The following is a 20,330-nucleotide window of genomic DNA, read 5'->3' on the forward strand; positions in this document are numbered from 1 at the left end:
CTCGCTGCCAAAACACAGCAGTTAGTGAGCGGACGCAGCACCATCAACACCCTGCTGCACACCCACACAGGCCTGCTCTGTGATGTAGTTTCCATTTTATATATATATATATATGTGTGTGTGTGTGTTTTTTGTTCTTATGGTCTAATGTGTCTGCTTCTTTCCCTCTTTTCCAGGAGAAGCACTGTCAACAGAAATACAACGTGTCATGCATCATGATTCTTCCACAGTACCAGCGCAGGGGCTACGGACGCTTCCTCATCGACTTCAGTAAGGGCTCCAGCTTTACACAAAACACACGCAAAGTGACAACACCAATAACTGGGAAATGTTTCTGTTGATGGACAAAATAGAAGATGTCTTTTTTTGGCTCAAGATGTCCTCGGTTCCTCCCTCCCTACAGGCTACTTATTGTCCAAGCGCGAGGGCCAGCCGGGATCTCCAGAGAAGCCTCTGTCCGACCTCGGCCGACTATCCTACATGGCCTACTGGCGCAGTGTGGTGCTGGAGTGTCTCCACGACGTCCGCGATCGGCAGATCACCATACGACAACTAAGCAAGCTGACCGGGATCTGCCCGCAGGACATCACCACCACCCTGCACAGTCTCAACATGCTGGATCAGCGAGGAGACAGGTCAGAGGCGGGACTGGGATACATTGTGAAACGCTCCACATTGTGTAGTACCGTGTTGAATGGGTCAGTGATGCCCTCCAGTGGTTCACGCCGTAGTCACGCAGAGTTTAAAGTTCCTGCAGATTGCACAGTGTTAGTAGAGGGTGTCGGCAAACATCATTCTCACTCAGCTGGCCTTGTTATTTTTGTTTTATTTTATTATTTCTTCTGCATTAGCATATTCTATAACTTACTGTGGTGCAGTGAGAAAAACGAAGGAGGATCTGATCCTAACTCAAAAGAAACAGTATAGGGCTTGTAGCCAGGTTACACCTTGCATGTAAACAAAGCAATCCTTTAAAGTAGACTTTAGTAAGATCACTGCTCACACAGTCACCATATCAATATGAACTTCCACTGACTATCAACATAGGTTAGGTACCCTGCTGCAGCCTAATTCATTGAAACTTTATTCAATTAGAAACCCTGGTAACGCTTTCTGTTCTGGTTGATTAAGTGTAATCAGCAAAGTTTACTCCAGTGATTCATGTGTTGTCAGTATTAGGTTACAATGATAAAGACAGAAGTCAGTGGCAGCACCAGAAAAAAGTTGGCAAAATGTCACCAAATGGCAACATTATTAAGCTTTGGTTTAAAACACTAACATTGATCAGCCTAACAGTGTAAGGAAACATTTGCACACCTCGTAAATGTACATGTGCACACACGTAACCACACACATATGTACACAACACTTCATGGGCGTCGCAAGCTAACAAACACATCGGTGTGAATGCACACAGACATACACAGCCAGATTCTCCTATTGGATGTAAAAAACATACATGCAGAATTCTAACGCTCTTGTTTTTTGTCAGGCTGGTCCTGGTGCGGCGGGAGAAGCTGGTGTCCAACCACATGACTCGTCTCAAGGCCCGGCCACGGCAACTGGATGTCGACCCCGAGTGTCTTCGCTGGACCCCCGTCATCGTAACCAACACTGTGGTCTCTGATGGCGAAGGAGATGACGACGATGACGAGGAGGATGATGAACCAGAGGAGCACAACCGCAAGGAGGTAAATACGTTGAATTTATGTAGAGCAACAGATCGATGTCAAAGTTGTTGTACATTATTGATTCATTATTTTACTTCATCTTTTAATAGATCAAACCAAGTCACAAGGTCCCACCAATCTCCTGGCACATGCGCCAAGGGAAGAAGAGGGCTGAGGAGGAGGACGAGGATGAAGAGGAGGAAGAGGAAAGAAAGTGCTTCCTGGGGTTTCCCATTAGCCAAAGCTCTCCAGCTTCCCCTCCCATTCGCTGTCCGCCCTCTGTCCCAGAGCCACCACGCCCCCCTCCCCCAACAAATGGAGAACGCCGACCACGGGGGCGCCCACCCAAAAACTGGCCTTGGGGCAAGGTGAAGGACAGCGCGCGGGTGGGACGGCCACCTAAGATCCGCCCAGTGGAGGACGAGGACGACGAAGACGAGGAGAGAACGGAGGGAGGAAAGACCACAGGCTCTGCCACCGGGCCCCCCTCCCTTTTCTCCCTGGACAGACAAGCGGAATCCCAAGCCTTTCACTCACTGGACATGACCAGACACCCCTCCATAACTCCCACGAGAAGAGGGCGGCCCCCAAGGAAAAAGAGAGGCCCCAAGCCCAGATCCATGGAAGGGCCTGGGGTGGGGCTGCCACAGCTTCCTTTGGTTTCCAGGTTGAATGAGTCTCTTCCTGTCAGGAAGAGCTGCTTCAGTGAAAGCAGTGAAGAGGAGGAGGATGACGATGATGAAGATGATGATGATGAGAGGAGGACATGCTCCCCACCCATCCTCACCAAGCCTGCCTTGGGGCTCAAATGCAAGGTAAGCAACGAACGGTGTCTTGTTAACCGTGAATGCTAATTTAAATAAATTAGCATTTTAGTTGTATTGAGAAGTGGATTCATGTCTTTTACTGTAGTCTTCTTGATGTGTGGGTCAGGAACACCTAATAACCTGTCCTGTTTCTACCCAGAAGCCGCTGAGGAAGCGTCGCTTTCGTCAGCGCAGCCACCCTCACAGCAGCGTGGTGACAGAGACCATCTCTGAAACCACAGAGGTGTTGGATGAGCCTTTTGTAGACTCGGACTCGGAGAGGCCCATGCCCAGGCTGGAGGAGGAGACGCCACTGGGCCACCCGCTGCACCGCTACCCACCACCCCGCTCTGTCATGAGGTTGTCTGACCCAGCACCTAAAAGGAGCCGGCACTCCAACCTCACCGATTCGGAGGAAGACGGTGAGCAGACCCGAGTTTTGAAGCCAAACTTGGCAGGATTCAGTGATGTTTTTTTTACATACTGTGTGCAGCTTTATCTAACACTTATCTTCCTCCCCCCTCTCAGAGCTAACACCTATGCTGAAGCCTGCGGCTGCTCTGCCAGCAGCTCCATCAGAGACCCTAGCGGCCAACCCTGAGGTCCCAGTCAAGAAGAAGAAAGGCTGGCCCAAGGGAAAGAGCCGCAAACCACTGCACTGGAAGAAACGAGGACCTGGAAATCCGCCTGGTGGTGGCACAGCCGCAGATAGCCAGGCCCAAAGCGGGGATCCGCCACCCCCCAAAATCAAGATGAAGCCTGGCCGCAAGCCCAGGAGCTGGTACCTGCAGCGGGCCCAGGAGGAGGCAGAGAGGCAAGAGCAGGAAAGACAAAGGCAGTTGGAGCAGCAGCTGGACAAGGATCCTCAGCTGCTGCAGACTGATGAGCGCAACAGCAAGCGAGTCTGCAGAACCAACACAGACAGAGACACCAAACAGAAAGACTCTGATGAAGAGGATGACTATCTCCCTAAACCTGTGGAGCAGAAGGTGGCCAAGAGGCCAAGAGGGAGACCGCCCAAGAACCGCGCCCTCCTCCCGCCACCACAGCCGGCCCCCAAACCTCCTCCCACCTCTGAGCCAGAGGAAGAAGAGGAGGAGGAGGAGGAGGCTGAAAGGGCCTGGGAGGAAGACAAACCCAGCCGTCCACCGTCCCGGGCCCTGCTGTCCCCTTCGTCCTCGTCTTCCACCTCAGGGCCCCGGGCCCCACTGTCCCGGCCTCAGGACACAGATATGGGGGACAGGGAAGAGGACGATGACGATGAGGAGAGGGAGGAAGAGGAATGTGGCAGCATGGGCAGCGGTGGCGGGAGTGTCAACAGGCGAGCAGCAGTTACACCCGGTTCAGGAAGCAGGCGCAGTGAAGACCATGATGCAGACGATGAAGGCGATGGACACTTGGAGGACAAGAGCAACGGCAGCAACAACAACAACAACAGCAGCAGCAGCAGCAGCAAGAAGAGAAAAAGTCCGGACTCTGAAGATGAAGATGACGAGGAAGACGAGGAGGAGGAGGAGCCGGCCTCCCTTGCAAGCTCTCCTCCGGTCAAAGAAGAACCCCAAGGTGGAGAGGCTTTTTTAGACATGGAGAACAGCGTGGCCCGAGACTACGTCAGCAAGCAGGAGGAGGAAGAAGAGGAGGAGGAGGAGGAGGCTGAGGAGGAGGTGCAGGAGGCCAAGTGTCGGCCCTCCTCGGCCGACCCGCAGCAGGAGGAGAGGCGGCGCAGAGAGCAGGAGGAGTCCGCCGCAGCAGCAGCGGCGGTGGAAACCGTGACGGCCATGTCTGTTCCCTCTGAGCCCATGGAGCTCCAGTCTCTGCACCCGGACGACAAGGACGTCACGCTGTTGATGGAACCCCAGCACCCACATCCACACTCCCACCCGCACCAGCACTCCGACTTCAAGGAGGAGCTGGGCCACCATCACCCGCACCACCCCCATCACCACTCCAACGAGCTGGACCTGGAGACCATGCAGGCCGTCCAGTCCCTGACTCAGGGGGAAGCCCAGGACGAAGAGACCGAACCCCAGCCACACCACGGGGCCTACCAGGACTGTGAGGAGACCCTAGCTGCCTGCCGGACCCTGCAGAGTTACAGCCACACGGGGGAGGCCGAGGACGAGGCTCTGGCCTTGGTGGAGGAGTGTGGGGCCTCCCAACACAGCAGCCCCCTTCCCAATCCCCCGGTGCCGCCCCTTCCCAATCAATCTGTGCGCTCGGTCAACAGTCCGGGGTTGCCCTCTGGCATCATGGACACGACACCGGCAGGGCAGAGGGGGGGCACGCCCGGCCCCACTGGAGCAGGGGGAAGTGGTGGAGGAGCTGGAGGTGGGTACACCCAGATCACGCCGGAACATCCCAGTTCTCTGTCTGCCCCCTCCCAGCAGAACATGGAGACGTCGCCGATGATGGACGTACCGTCTGTGTCGGACCACTCGCAGCAGGTGGTGGACAGCGGCTTCAGTGACCTCGGCAGCATCGAGAGCACGACGGAGAACTACGACAACCCCAGCAGCTACGACTCCACCATGGGCGGAGGCGGTAATGGGAATGGAGGGGGAATGTCAGCTGCTGTAGTTGCGGGAGCTACCACGGCGTCCTCATCGTCGGCCTCCTCTTCTTCAAGCTCGGCCACCCCGTCCTCGCAGTCTAACAGCTGCTCTTTCGTGCCAGCCCCCAGCCTCACGTCCTCCACAGGAACAGGAGGGTCCCAACTAGGGATGGGCAACTGTGGCCTCATCCAGCAAACGGGGCCAGGGCCCAACAGCGGACCAGGTGCCAGTAATGTAGGCAGTGCTGTACCCCAGCCACCCCCACCCCCACCACGGTCTAACACCCCCGGCTGTGGCATTAAGTCTCCTCAGAGCTGTGGTGTGATCGAGAGGCCCCCCAGCACCAACCAGCAACAACAGCAGCAGCAGCAGCAGCAGCAGCAGCAGTCCCAAAAAAAGGTTCCTCAGCAACAAGCCTCCAATTCTCAGCCTCCACCGTCAGCACCACCACAGCAGCAGCAGCAGCAGCAACAACAACAACAGCAGCAGCAGCAGCAGCAGGCCCTGTCGCAGTGTAGCATGGGCAACGGCTTCGCCTCCACACCCATGATAATGGAGATCCCAGAGAGTGGAGGAGGGGGCCGCACCCTGTACGAGCGCATGGGTCAGGACTTTGGCACGGGGGGCTACCCTCAGCCCTCGGCAACCTTCAGCCTGGCCAAACTCCAACAGCTCACCAACACCATCATGGACCCCCACGCCATGCCCTACTCTCATTCCGCCTCCGTCACCTCCTACGCCACCAGTGTGTCTCTCTCCAACCCGGGGCTGGCCCCTTCCCCCCACACTCCTCAGGGCCAGCCCACTATGACCCCGCCTCCCAACCTTAGCTCCGGCTCCATGAACCTGGGCTCCCTGCAGCTACAATGCAACATGCCCACCGCCAACATCGGTCTGGGACCCCCGCCGCACACGCAGCGGCTACAGGGCCAGATGGCCACAGTCAAAGGCCATATTTCCATCCGGTCCAAAGCCACCCAGCAGCTGGCCCCGGCCCCGCACCAGCAGCAGCTCTACGGCCGCAGCTCGGGGGCCGTGGCCATGCAGGGCACGTCGCGCACCTTGGCCGTGCAGCGCGGCATGATGCCGAACCTCATGCCCACGCCAGCGCAGTACAACTCCATGAACATGACGCCCCTCAACGCCATGTCGGCCGGTTACAGAATGCCCCAACCCATGATGAACAGTGGTTATCACGGCAATCCCCCTTACATGAATCAGCCAGCTCAGTACCCCATGCAGATGCAGATGGGCATGATGGGAGGGCAGGGTTACCCGCAGCAGCCTATGCAGCCCAACCACCACGGCAACATGATGTACACTGGCCCCACCCATCACAGCTATGCTGGTGTCCCTAAACAGTCACCGTACATGAGCAGATGAGCAGCCAAGGAACTGAGAAAGGAGACATGAGGCCAGAGCTGATACTCGCTGTACTCTAAATGTCCATTACTCCTGTTCACCCTCTCCAGTGCTGCGGCAGGCACCAGGGAGAGTCGGTGGTTGGAGACAGAGAGGGTCTTTGGGTTTCCTGGTTTTCTGTGTTGTCATTTTGTCCCTTTTTTTTTTTTAAATTTGGGCTCGTTTCCCCTCCCAGCTTGGTTGTGTATGGGAACAAGTGGGGTTCCGGGTTGGGGAGGGGGGGTGTGTGTGTACATGGACCTCTGCCGTGCTGCTTCAGGCCAGGCCTGCACAGTCCTCTGTCATGTGATTTTACACAGCGGGGCTCCTCGCCCCCCCCCACGATGCGCATTCAGAGAGGAGGGGACAAAGAATGACGAGAACGACACACAGAGAAGGACAATACAGGAGTGCCTCGCTTCGTCAGACCGCCGGTGAAAAACAGCGGCTAACTGAATATATTCAACAATGCACACAATCTTTTAAGTGATATAGGGAGCCTTACCTTGGAAAAAAGAGACAATGAAACATTGCAGGCGGACTATTGTTTTGTTAAACATAAAGTTGAATCTTATTTTTGTTGTTGTTTTTGTCGATTGTTTTTGAAATACTCGTGTGCAGTCCGACCTCTTATATGCTTTGGTCTTTATATGTGTGGCATTCTGAAACGGTGATGCGCCCTCTTTTGCTCTCTCAGAAATACCCGAACATCTCTGTGGCTTTCCACCTCGTTCCAGAACAGCGGTGGGAGCGCCGGGGCCTCGAGCTGGTTCCAGAGTCTCTGTCTTCCCGGAGGGACCTTGTACCAAAAAAAAAAAAAAACTAAACCGCAAAGACACAGAAGAGACGAGCGCGTTGCTGTCTTATTACATGTCCGTCAACGAAAAACAAAGTAGCATTATTTTCCAGTTTGCCGCCACTCTGAAAACGTTAAAAGATGTAAATATTCTGGTACTTCCCAATATCAAGCACACACACACACACACACACACCCGCACCTACAAACACACACACAGACGCTGGCTAGCTATCGCCAAACGGTGGCTAGCTCAGGAAAGTACAACATTAAGCTGTTCTTGTCCACACTCCACTGACAGACGGTGTACTATGTCAGCCTTTCTTTTTTCTTTTTTTTTAAGCAGTTTAGGGAGTGCAGAACAAACGGTGCCATTTCCATCTGACTGCTCAAAGGAAAGTCGGTTAGCTCCAGCTGACGTCTCTTACTTACGTGTTAGTGACTGAAAGAGGTCCAGGAGTCTGCTTCTGAATGGTGTATTTCTGTTTAAAACTGTGTTTCTTCCTCTTTTTTTTTTTTTTACTTTTCTGCAAAATTCTGCACTTCCATTGGCTAGAGATGCGGCAGTAGACGGCCATCCTTTGTAAAAGGTGTGCCTGAACGCCTGATCTAGTGCATGGTTTGGCCCTCGCGTAGAGGCACACTCACATGAAAGCAGGGTCGAGGGGGGAGAACGTGTTGGAGGTTCTGTGAAGCGGTTGCTCCATGTACCAGTATTCAAAGTCAAAGGAGGAGTTTTCATTTTCTTACAGACCCGACATTGCATACTTTACTCGTGTGTATTTGTTCTGTTCTGTACTTATGTTGTTTTTGTTTGTTTGTTTCTGAATTTTATCAGACTGGGCAGCTTTCTTTTATGACACGAGCTGACTCTTTTTGACTTTAGAAAACTTATTGTAGAGAAAATGTTTTTTCTATAATATAAAAAGGAAACTCTGACATTGATATTGGTACTGTCATTTTTTTCACTTCTGTTTCAGGAAAAAAAAAAAAAAAAACAATACATATTTTTTAGCTCGCCTCTTCGGATAATAATTACTAAGAAATTCAAAATTTACAAAAAATTACCACTCACTTTTAGTGACTTTAAGATGCCTTTAACCTCTCCATTCCATATCATCTCTAGAGTTTTTCTATCTTTGTGTAGTTCTATTAATGCTATTTTAAACAAAAAGGACTACAAATATCTAAAGGTCACTCGGCATTCTTTTCTTTTTTTACTTGTGTGTGTATAGGATGACTTCCTTACATTTAAGAGGCATGTAAAAAGGAGCTCAGTATATTTCTGTCTGTTTATATCGCTTCCCTTTTTGTATCCTTTGTAATTGTACATGTTGCGTTGTATGCTAAGAGAGAGCGCAAAATACAGAGAGGAGGGACAGCTGGGCACACAGTGATGGATGCATTGCGCTCAGCGGCCTCAACTCTCGACTCTGTCCCTGTATGTATTTCCATTTATTCTGTTTTTTTTTTGTTTTTTTTTCTTTCTTTCTTAGCAAGTACTTTCAAAGAACTCTGTACATTTTAACATAAAATGAAAATAAATTATGTTGAGCCATTCATGTTTTCCCTGAGCTTTTTAAAGTTTCATCCATCACCTCAGCCCACAACTTCCACATTTACTCCAAAGGAACAAAGATGCTTTCATTATATTTTTATACTTTATTCATATTTGTTTTGCACATTAGGTAGACGACAATTGTGACAACCTTGCATATGTCAAACAGGTTAGTGGTGTCGGGCACTAGTCCTGCAAAACAAACAAAGGCTTTATTACATCTATTTAAATGCCCCCGAGTATTCATAACATTTATACTCTGCTTGTGTGTTTCATCAGAGCTGTGTGTGTGTGGTTTGATCACATTTGACTGACGGTGCTGGCAACATAAGCAAACACACCTGTCATTAGTTCTCACACACACACACAGTGCTGACCTCTTATTGGTGCACAGACGTGTGTGACGTCACGTTTTTTCCTACAGATTTCAAAGCAGTGAGAAGAGGAAGGTCTAAAACACAAATAGTTACTGTTCCAACTTTAGCATAAAGTAGTTTTCGCTCTTTAAATGCTATTTCAACATTCTTGTTCAAAGTGGAAATTTAAACCAATTTTAAGTCTTAATTTGTAGAGAATGCTGTAGTCACATCTTGATTAAAATCATACAGCTGTTCAGGGCCTTTTAAGTTCCATTTTATTTAAAGAAATTCGGTTTTACAAAGCTCCGTACCGTCAGTAATTAATTGATACATTTTACTCCATTGTTGGCGAACATTTATAATGGACTTTTGGACATTTATGAATTAGCTTTGACCACTTGTGTCCACTAGATGTCCCCAAAGAGTGTGAGCATGGCTCGTTTAAAGAGTATTGCTGTGGAAATGAGTGTTCTCTTCCAGCATCCATACGTCTTCCACAAAATATAAATACACAGACTGTTGAATTTTGCTGGGTTGTGAACAGCATGGTCTCACTTTCAAAGTCATATCTCTGAACACAGGAGTCACACTGTTCAGATCTGTAATGTAAAAGCTCAATTATCAAGTCGCTGACGTTGGCACACTACTGATTTACTGAAGGTGTTGTTTGGTTGCACAGTGTAACAATGTTTTCTTCTACAAGTATTTTCAATAAAACACATTGTGAGAAACTAACAAGTCGGTCAATGACTTACTGTAACATATTTCCACTTTGGACAATAATTACTTATGCAGAATAATTGAGATCCCCAAACTGTATTTAATGATTCGATCACGACTGCAACTCAAAGTACTCGCTTCATCAAGAGCTTCTTTATGATCGTATCAGATGGATAAGGCTGATCTCTGATAGCTTAGTATTTACATGTCTGTGCTCTTTAGTTTCACTAACATTTACTGCAATGGTTTGACTTATTGACACTGAGGGTAGGATTTCTCACCACCTCATTGTTTGCATGTGTATTTAAACTTTGTCTTAAGGGTGTGAGCTGCACTTGGAAAGAAGGTGGAACTGCGGACTGTGAGAAAGGACATTTTATTCATTGTGTGCACCTATAGTTTTCATCCCTCCATGTGTTCTGTTTGTGAATAAAATCTAACTACTTGATGCTCTTTGGCTTTCTTTTGAATCCCATCAGGGATCAGCAAACAACATACTATTTACAATCTTTACGTATATTCAATATACTGTGCAGAAGACACCATTAAGGAACCACTGTTTTGTACAGTATGTTTGAAATATTGTTATACTTTTTCAAAAGAGAAGAATTATAGAAATTGAATAGAACACAAGCTCCATGTTTCATCTACATGCCGTGTCTTTATATGTTCAAATAACATGCTGTTATCTTTACACAACAATTACAAGTCACCAACAAGAAAAATGCTCAATATGGCTTTTGTTATCAGTCTTAAATAAATATGACTCCAGCATCAGCATCCCAAAGTATTCTGTGCAATGTTCTTGTTTGCCTTTGCTATTTAATTTTAACCTTGTTTAGGGGGGAAATGTAGAATTAGATTTGCTATGTACACAACAAATATAAGATGTCTAATTAATGTTATGCCACAGGTTACTGGGAACTCATTTTGACAGTGTTATTGTCAGTGAAGTTGTATTTAAACCATATCTAATGTTTGAATGGAGACTAAACGCCTCAAGATGAAATCTGATACTGGAAACAAAATGTCAGACCAGCTACATCTTACGGCCAATCAGCGAGCAGCTTTACTGGTGTTTACTGTAGCTCTCCCTCCGCGGTCCAATCACAGCCAAGTCACGAGCCACCAGCTTCCGTATTATTGACCTATCACTTCTTTAAGTGGGCGGGATGTTGTAGTCTCCCCTTGACTCTGATTGGCTCGCTGTATTGTATCCTCACTCGCATCGAGAGCTTTTTCCACCTAACGGGAAGCGACGACGGCTGCTTAATCTTTCATTGGGAAAAAAAGGGCGAAAGGCGAGACGAAAACGTTGATAACTGTCTTCGGTAAGTCATTTGTATTTTACTGATTGCCCCGAGTGGTAAGAGGTACGTTTTCAGTTAAATAAGCATCGTTATTTAAAAGTATTTTCCTCCCCTTTACCGGGTGACGGGGCTTTTCCTCTGTCATGAGACTGAGAGGCAGGAGGAGGTACTGATGTAGCATCTTGTGTGGAGACGGAGGCCTTACATTGCTATTCAATAGAGGTACGTTAGCTAGCTAGTTCCTCGTTTAAATGTCTTATGGTTGTAGTAAATGTATGTAGCTGAAATATATTCAGGTTCTCGTGGCGCTGAGTTTCGAACTTGATAGCGTTGACGCATATTTAATGAATGCTCCGGTGTCATATTTCCCAGCAAACCTTAAGTTGACGTAAAGAAGACTTAACGTTAACTAAATAGTCCTGTGTTACTTCAAAGTTAAATCTTGAAACGTAGTTGCCTCCTGAATGGAGAGAGCAGTATGCAAAACATTATTTTACATCACTTTTAAATTGACCCATTACACTTTACATTATTTACATAGTATAACAGTTACCTACATTATGCACACGGACCCATTGAAGTATGTGCTACTGAAGTAAGCTAACTTAAGCGCATAGTATGACTGTTCTCCACCAACATATGTGTCATGTGACGGGAGGAAGGGCTGTCGTTTCATTGGTGGGCGTGGACTTATTGTTGATATTCATTTAATTCTGGACCCAACACACAGACTTGAGTTGGGTTATATTGTATGTCTTAAAGTTTAGGTCCTGTTCAAAGATTGTCAAACATTATTGTTCGGAGACTCATTATGAAATTTTCACACATTTATGTCTCCCTGAAATTGCTAAATATAAGCATACAAATTACAGGTCGACCGATAGTGGAATGTTAAAGGTTGATACAGTAATGATAGATAGATAGATAGATAGATAGATAGATAGATAGATACAAAATGAATTTAAAGTTGTGCGTTTATGGCTGGAGCACACTGAGTGCCTTATGTTGCAGAGGAGACAGAGAGCTACAATTCTGATTTAATTACCTGTTTTTTTAAACTTGAGGATCTCTAAATTAATTTCTTTCATGTTTTCATATCGATGAGTAAAGTGGAGACAACAGCAGTAGTCAGAATGCCCCTTTGCTTTCTCCAATAAACTACATTCATTTTTCAATCATTTCTACTCCTGTGAAGAATCACCAGCACCTGAGGCCAATGTCTCAAAGATGGATTATGTTGTTAGCCAGTCGTCTTGGTCCATAGACAAATACAGACAACAGGTCTTTTTCACAGAAGCCATTCTGTCATCGTAAAGCAGGAAAAGCACAAGTGTAACTGATACAACTGTTAATGGCTGTATTGGATGTAGCTGCTTCTGTTTCAGGGTCTTGGTAGAATGCGTGCTGGCTCACTGGGACACTTACATTAAACAGAGCTGTCGTTAATGTTATTAGTAACACCTGTGCTCTGCCTACAATGATAGTCAAAATATCTGCTGTGACAAAGACTTCCACATCACTAGCCCCCTTCTTCGCTAGAAGCTTAACCCTTAATTCTGGAAGCACTTTCTTACCGTTTATTTAACGTTATCTCAACTTTCTCTCATTTGAACTGCTTTGGTTTTCTCTCTTCTTCTTTTTTTCCGTTAGCCTCCAGCCAACATGATCCACAGCCTGTTCCTAGTCAACTCCTCCGGAGACATTTTCCTGGAGAAGCACTGGAAGAGCGTGGTCAGCCGCTCCGTGTGCGACTACTTCTTTGAGGCGCAGGAACGCGCCACCGAGCCGGAGAACGTCCCGCCGGTGATCCCCACGCCGCACCACTACCTTATCAGCGTGCTCAGGCATCGCATCTACTTTGTTGCCGTCATCCAGAGTGAAGTGCCGCCGCTCTTCGTCATCGAGTTTCTGCACAGAGTCGTTGACACGTTCCAGGTTTGGACTCCCAGTCTCACTTTTAGCGGTTAGTTCAGTTAAATAATTCATATCTGATTTTAAATACCCATATCCTACCTGTTGTTTTTTCTTCTCAGGACTATTTTGGAGTGTGTACAGAGGCTGCTATCAAGGACAATGTGGTGGTGGTCTACGAGCTACTGGAGGAGATGCTGGACAACGGCTTTCCGCTGGCCACAGAGTCCAACATCCTAAAAGAGCTCATAAAGCCTCCCACCATCCTCCGCACGATGGTCAACACCATCACAGGTACAATCCATGTTTGTGTTGCCCACAGGGCCTGTAAAAACACTTTAAACATTTAGTAGTCCTCTAAACGGTCCGAGCATTACGTGAAACAATGATAGTGATGTCAGATATAATGTGTGCCGGACAAATTAGTCCGGATAACTGGAGTTCAGAACATAAGGTGTTCTATTAACATAACTTAAATACAGAAATATAATTCTCTTAATGTACGTAATCAACTGGGGAAGTCTCGTGGTGATATCTATTAGTCTTTTTTTTACCCTATTCACCTGTAGGGTGTTTCAGAATGAATGGAATTTCATAAAACATATCTTTAAAGGCTCGTTTCTCATAATTAGTTTGTTCTCACTCCGAGCCATAAATCTCTTCTTCAGTAGCAAATACATAAACCAAACGTTCCAGTTTCATTCCTATCTACAACCTGAAGGTTCTTACAGAGAGGGTTGTTCATGGATCATTCATAGTGTCATTTATTAAACATTTATTAAACATTTTACCCCTAAAAACATGCTGAGTATGGCTTATTTTCTGATTCATGGAGTGATACTGATTCCCTCTGTAGAAACCTTTGACTCTAATATGTCATCAAAATGAAATAAGAGTTTTTAATCTGACTTTATCCAATGTTTATCTGTTCAGGACATTCATGAAAATTACCCCATAGAATTACTCATTTGCATATTTAAACATGCATTATTCAGAAAACTTGATGGTGATACTGTATCTATATTATTTATTTTTTTACCCTGTTCACCTGGGTTAATCTATTAGCATCCATTCAAAGTACCTAGACTGTGATCCCGTTCACATAATGTGAGAATAAAATGCACCAAAACAACACTGTAGCTCAGCATCGGCCATCAGTCTGTGTTATGGCAGAACTATTGCAACAACGTGTGTGAATGGGTTCTGGTGTAAAAGCACTTCTTTTATTATTATTTTACTTTATGTCTGTTTTTCAGGCAGCACCAATGTCGGTGAACAGCTCCCCACAGGCCAGCTGTCAGTGGTGCCGTGGCGACGTACCGGAGTCAAATACACCAACAACGAGGCCTATTTTGACGTGGTGGAGGAGATCGACGCCATCATCGATAAATCAGGTATTTGCTCTGAACATCCTGCCGGTCAAATAATACACTCTGCAACTTAGTTATGTCTAATTTAATGCGCTAAGTTGTTTGCTCTCTGTAAATGTCTTATATCAACCCTCCTGCTCCTCCTCCTCAGGCTCCACTATTACAGCAGAAATTCAGGGAGTTATTGACGCCTGTGTAAAACTGACAGGCATGCCCGACCTCACTCTCTCATTTATGGTGAGTTCCAAGCCTCTTGTGTAATTTTATAAAAATGCACTAACTCTTTTTATGTACTCAGTGGATCCACATCATACTCACATTTTCATTTTGTAAATAGATACATAACCGCAGGTCAAATCTAGAGAGTACCTCATGTGTTGCTGAGAAGATTTTATTTCTTTCTATAAAGCTATTATAATCCTTTTTACTTAGAAAAGAAATGACTTTGCACAAGAAGTCAGAATTGTTCAAACAGCAGGAAATACAAAAGCCATCCAAAGCAATGTAATGATCTTTATCCCCAAACCATCCCTCTGCCCCGCTTTCCCAGAATCCTCGGCTGCTGGATGACGTCAGCTTCCACCCGTGTGTTCGGTTCAAGCGCTGGGAAGCTGAGCGGATCCTCTCCTTCATTCCCCCGGATGGAAACTTCCGGTTGCTCTCCTACCACGTCAGCTCTCAGAAGTCAGTACTTTTTCCTCCAGGATCATTTTAAGTTTCTTAATGGCAAAGACGCATACAATTAAATTTATCCATGTGTTTTTTTTTCAAGAGTTAAAAATACGGTATATATAAAATGTATTCCACTATGATGTTGTTTGTTGGCCTGCTTCTACTTCAGCCTGGTGGCGATCCCGGTGTACGTCAAGCACAACATCACCTTCCGAGAGGGAAGCTCCCAGGGACGCTTTGACCTGACTCTGGGGCCCAAACAGACCATGGGCAAGGCCGTGGAGGCGGTCCTAGTCAGCAGCCAGCTGCCCCGGGGCGTCCTGAACGCCAACCTCAACTCCTCCCAGGGAACACACACCTTTGATCCAGTCACAAAGGTACCTCAAAACTGTCTCTGAGTGTGTTTTTTAATGCCTGGAAGAAAGGAAGTGTGCATGTTAATTTACAGCGATCCTCTCCAGGTTCAACGATGCCGTCATTTGATTTGATGCACTGTAGTGATCCCACATTGGCGTCTAAATGTTTTGTTGTTTTGGCTAGATGTTGACATGGGATGTCGGCAAGATCAACCCACAGAAGCTTCCCAGTCTCAAAGGCACCATGAGCCTGCAGGCCGGGGCCTCCAAACCTGACGAGAACCCCACCATCAACATCCAGCTCAAGATCCAACAGATGGCCATCTCAGGTACACACTCACACATTTAGTCTCACTATCCTCGCCACTCACTCTCACTAGTTTACCAGCTCCCGTGCTGCAGTACCACCCTCAGTACCACCCTCAGTACCACCCTCAGTACCACTCTTACTGATGCCCCGTCCAGGGTGCTGTTTTACTACTACTTACATCTTATTCAAGATTTAAACATGGAGATCTCTTGGCTCCAGACTCATGAAAGGGAAAGAAACTACTCCACTGAGGTGAGGAGCTCTTTGCAAATGTTCAGTCGCTCTTTTACAACTCCACCCTCTCATCCAAATATGGTCACTTCTGGTTCTGAAAAACCAAGATGGTGACTGCCGGAACCACCCGCTTATAAGCTTCACTTAGGCTCCTCAGAAACCTTTGGGTGAAGTCCCGGAGACCACGTCCATGTTTTATACCGTCTAGTTCTGTCCTCTATTATTCCATCACTTTGATGTTTTAGGTTTTTGCTGTGGTATTGTTTCAGTGTCGTAGACATTTAGGCATTGCATCGTATTAAAGTCATAACCGAGGTGTCGTGACAGCGCTTATCCTCACGCGGTCATAATTGCATCATTCAAAGGATTCCTTAATTTCTTGCTGGAATAGTTTTTCATTATTGAGATTCTCTGTGAAATATCACGTTTACAATCCTGCTAGCCTGTCGCACTCAGTGGCCAGTTTCAGTGAGTTAGAGTCATGTTTCTATATTTTGCATTGATAAATATTTGACCTCAACCCCCAACACACAACAGAAGCTTTCATCACATGGCCGGCTCAGCTGACAACCACCTGACTGTCTGTGAGCACAGTGACACGATGCCCACTAGGTGGTGCCGAATGCATGAATACGCCTCCTCACATGACATCAGAAAGTACTCTGTAGGCAGATTTATGTACTCATTGTATTCATTATTGTTAACTTAGTGTATTAACATGTATTAGTATACATCAAAGCAATATTTCCCAACATTTCTTGATTAAAAATGCTAATGCAAATACTTTGTTCGTCACAAACGTATGTCATTTCCGGCTACTACCTCTGTTAGCATTAAGTGGCAGAATTTGGGAAACAAGTACCATCTTTTGTGATCATGCAGCAGATAAAAATATTTCTTGATCCAGAAGGTTCGGAGTCTTTAACCTTTGGGGACATTTTTGTCTCTTTAAAATAAAATATTGTAAGTTCAACCTCAGCTCCTAAAATAAGTCTATAATAAACTGTATAGCCAAAATACAAGCACTCAAGATATTCCCATTGAAACCACAATGTTTTATCCCACGGCCATTACAGCATGACATGAAGCATTCTGTTGTATCAGACTTTCAATCTAGAGCCGGATTTATAACTTGTAGTTTTTCCTGTTCTCCACCAGACTGAGCTGTTTTCTCACACACGTTATTTCCCTGCTCACCACTAGGGTTGTTGCTGCTGTACTGTGGAGCACTGCAGTGTTTGATGCAATGCATCAAAATCAATGTCGTTGATCATAATTGACGTGTATAAAGAAAATATCCCCTCTTATTTATTATACAGAACATAATTCAACTTTTGTGTTTGATGTCTTCAAAAACAACAGTTAGTATGTAAACATTTAAAGGGTTAATATTCTGTAAGGTGTCGAATATTTGGTAGTTAAGTCGGTGAAAGTGGAAAAATATGATTAATGTCTAGCATTTTACATTATATTTTTAGGAATGGAACTTTTATGTCCTCTAAGGTGTCCAGTTAGATTTTTTTTTTCTTTAATCTGAGAATGCACAAAAAATAAAAATGCATCAAAGTGAATGTTGTGTTTAGTATACAGAAAATAATTTTCTTTTCTCCATAACAACAGCGGCATTACGTAAACAAACGTTAACGAATTTAAAGGGTTAACATTTAGAAAATGATGTATATTTGGTGGTTATAATCAGGACTGAAGTTTTTTTAAAGGGATGCACGAGGGTTAAGGATTCTGGAAATGCCTTCAGAACGGTTGATAGTATAAAACTAAATCATCTTTTTAATATTTCACCAGGTATATCTTTATAGGACAATCCGATGCCTGATGCTGTCATACTGATCTGAGTTCTGTAGTAGTTTTAGCCTAAAAAGGTCCATAAATGAGCCTCCCACCGTCCTCAAACATTCAGGTCACATTTGTTTTGGTGCCGGTGTTTGCTCTTGTCCAATAACACAAGTACGGTGCACAAAGTTTGTGTTGTGAAATGTAAATGGAGAAAAAAAAAAATCATATTTTATTTCCCTCCAACAGGGCTGAAGGTGAATCGACTGGACATGTACGGTGAGAAGTATAAACCTTTTAAAGGCATCAAATACATGACGAAGGCCGGCAAGTTTCAGGTGCGGACATAAAGACTACTGCTCTGTGACCACTGGACCAAACCACCATGAGACTGAGGGGGGCGACGTGACGGGGGAAAGGGGGAGTTGGTACATTCCCTGTGTATATGCATTTCAGGATTTAACAAAAAGGAGGCTCCATGTAGCGGTTAAGAATGGACCAGTGAGAGCGTCGAGAGAGTGTGAACCTCAGGCCCAACACGACTCTCCTCCCATTTACATTTCCACTCATGATTCTAATCTTGAGCCCAAATCAAAACCCAGTTACATGAGACGTTTGTGTTAATACGGCCTTCATCGGGTTCAAACATTTCAAACTCTTTCAGTATCAACAGGCCAAAATCTGCTGCTCCAGCTGTAGGGATCCTCCACCTCTCCACACGGCATCGTCTGTGGCATGTTTGTCTGGAAAGATGTGCGCTCGTGACTGCTTTCGTGACCTTTTAATATGTTGAGATAGCCTGAGCTGTATGGAATGGCAGAAACTCTGTGTTTTTCCATGTCAAAGGACCTCAACAATTGATTAAAAGAAGCTATATTAAAGAAACAAATTACCTTTTTTTTTTTTTTACAAAACTTGTTCCTAAATGGAATAGAAGTTGGTCCTGCGCTACTTTTCTCTGATCCTTATTAAAGAGTTCTCATTGCAACCTACCCACAGACACTGATATCACTGTATTTCATTCCTCTCCTGTCTTCTGTTTGCTTCCTGTTTTGCTCTGTTCTTGTGCTCCTCTCCTCCTCGTCTCAGTAGTTTGATCATTCTGTCGGCAGCACTGGAGTCCACACACCGACATGTGGAACCGTCCTCAATCTGCTGGTACTAACGTTTCCTTTTTAAAGCAAGTGAGATTGATGTAGAGCCACTTGAGCTGTTTTATCTATTTATTACTATGACGGTTTCTGAGAGAATTTCGGGTACATGTTCACCTGTTTTTATTATTATTTATGAATCAAAACAAAGGATAATGTCTTACAGTGTTTCTTGTTTCTGCATACTGACATTACATTCTTCTTCAAAGCTTCAACTCTACAGCAGCTTGTCATTTGACCATTTTATGACCAAACAGTATCAGGTTTTGTTCTCAACATATAGAAACGTGGCCAAGAATTAATATTTTCAATCCCGTCAATGTGGTCCAAATTATCCAACATGATTTCCTCAGTGCATCACACTGTGCATCAATATATATTTAAAACAACTCAAAATAAACAGAATATATATGTATATTATGGTGTAATGGCCAGGTACCTCAGAAGAAATGTTGACGGTTTGCATTTTGTGTTTACAGCATTTTGTTTGTTTGTTCAACAGCCTCCAATGGAGTGTTACACTGGTGAAAACAATAAAGATTTGATGTGTGAAAACTGAGTGATAATTATTCAATGTGTGACGCTGTGAAGTATTTTTTATTTCAGTTTCAATATTTAAACATATTGTGAAGCAACATTTTTAATGAAAGTTCATAATTGCAATTAAATGTGTATTTTTTTATGTTTTTAGGCACAGACTAATGTCATGTGTTATTACTTCCTGTACATGTCTGAGGAGTCATCGTGAGATGAAACACACAAACGTTTCCTGGTCAAAGAACTACAAATGGATGCAAAGCGGGCTGTGAGCCTCAGATACCTTGTGGTGTGAGGACCCATCTGAGAGTTATGATCTAATACGCCACCAGGGAACTAATGTGCAGCCATAATCACCAGACAAGTGAAGCCACAATGGTTTCTATTTCGTTCTGACTCTAAACTTTATACACAGTGACTTACAACAGGTTCTTAACTGAACTCTCATATGAATATAAAGAGGAACATATTTCAGCTATAATGCGGGGAACTATTTACAACCTTTTGTTAGATTAGTGATGGCTGAAATATTGTTTTTTTTAGAATAACTTTTGACTATAGACTGGTCACAAATTAATAACAATGTTGGCTGTCTGGGTTCTGTCTCTGGTTCTTCATTGTGTAATGTACACAGGCACTTATGTCTTCATCTAAACCTCCATCTATTGCACTTCCACAGCCCCACACAGTGGAGAGCAGTGGATCACAACACCGACCCTTACTTGTATTGAGATAAAAGGCAGCAGAGATACTGGAGCTCTGTCAGCCGGGGTCTCTGCTCCCCCTTCTCCTGAGCGGAGCACGGAAACCCACATGTGTGCAGGAG

General features: G+C 45.4%; 2 protein-coding genes across 3 annotated transcripts in view; both read left to right on the top strand.

Moving 5' to 3' along the window:
• The window catches only part of kat6a (K(lysine) acetyltransferase 6A), a 29,220-nt gene extending 20,435 nt beyond the window's left edge, over window positions 1–8,785 (top strand). Inside the window, exons 12-17 of one of the 2 annotated variants that reach the window (XM_079161259.1) lie at window positions 177–270; window positions 404–635; window positions 1,493–1,691; window positions 1,781–2,485; window positions 2,637–2,898; window positions 3,005–8,785. In XM_079161259.1, coding sequence (XP_079017385.1) covers window positions 177–270; window positions 404–635; window positions 1,493–1,691; window positions 1,781–2,485; window positions 2,637–2,898; window positions 3,005–6,411 — 4,899 coding nt within the window. In that variant the 3' untranslated portion in view covers window positions 6,412–8,785. The remainder of the gene's footprint in view (window positions 1–176; window positions 271–403; window positions 636–1,492; window positions 1,692–1,780; window positions 2,486–2,636; window positions 2,899–3,004) is intronic. The other variant, XM_079161260.1, reaches the window with a different exon arrangement.
• Window positions 8,786–11,092: 2,307 nt separating this feature from the next.
• Window positions 11,093–19,500, top strand: ap3m2 (adaptor related protein complex 3 subunit mu 2). Its single transcript, XM_079161021.1, has 9 exons — window positions 11,093–11,193; window positions 12,823–13,107; window positions 13,206–13,377; window positions 14,340–14,477; window positions 14,605–14,690; window positions 15,004–15,137; window positions 15,295–15,502; window positions 15,666–15,810; window positions 18,066–19,500. The coding sequence occupies exons 2-9, from the start codon at window positions 12,835–12,837 to the stop codon at window positions 18,164–18,166; spliced, it is 1,257 nt and encodes a 418-aa protein (XP_079017147.1). The 5' UTR covers window positions 11,093–11,193; window positions 12,823–12,834; the 3' UTR covers window positions 18,167–19,500.
• Window positions 19,501–20,330: the final 830 nt, after the last annotated feature.

This window comes from Pholis gunnellus (assembly GCF_910591455.1).
Source record: "Pholis gunnellus genome assembly, chromosome: 6".
Taxonomy (NCBI): Eukaryota; Metazoa; Chordata; class Actinopteri; order Perciformes; family Pholidae; genus Pholis; species Pholis gunnellus.

Excerpts from the sequence above, each read along its gene's own strand:
- ap3m2 (XM_079161021.1), top strand. The coding sequence starts at position 12,835 with ATGATCCACAGCCTGTTCCTAGTCAACTCCTCCGGAGACATTTTCCTG. Across the intron at positions 13,108-13,205 it reads GAGTCGTTGACACGTTCCAG|GACTATTTTGGAGTGTGTAC; the intron begins GTTTGGACTCCC and ends TTTTCTTCTCAG. Across the intron at positions 15,503-15,665 it reads CCTTTGATCCAGTCACAAAG|ATGTTGACATGGGATGTCGG; the intron begins GTACCTCAAAAC and ends TGTTTTGGCTAG.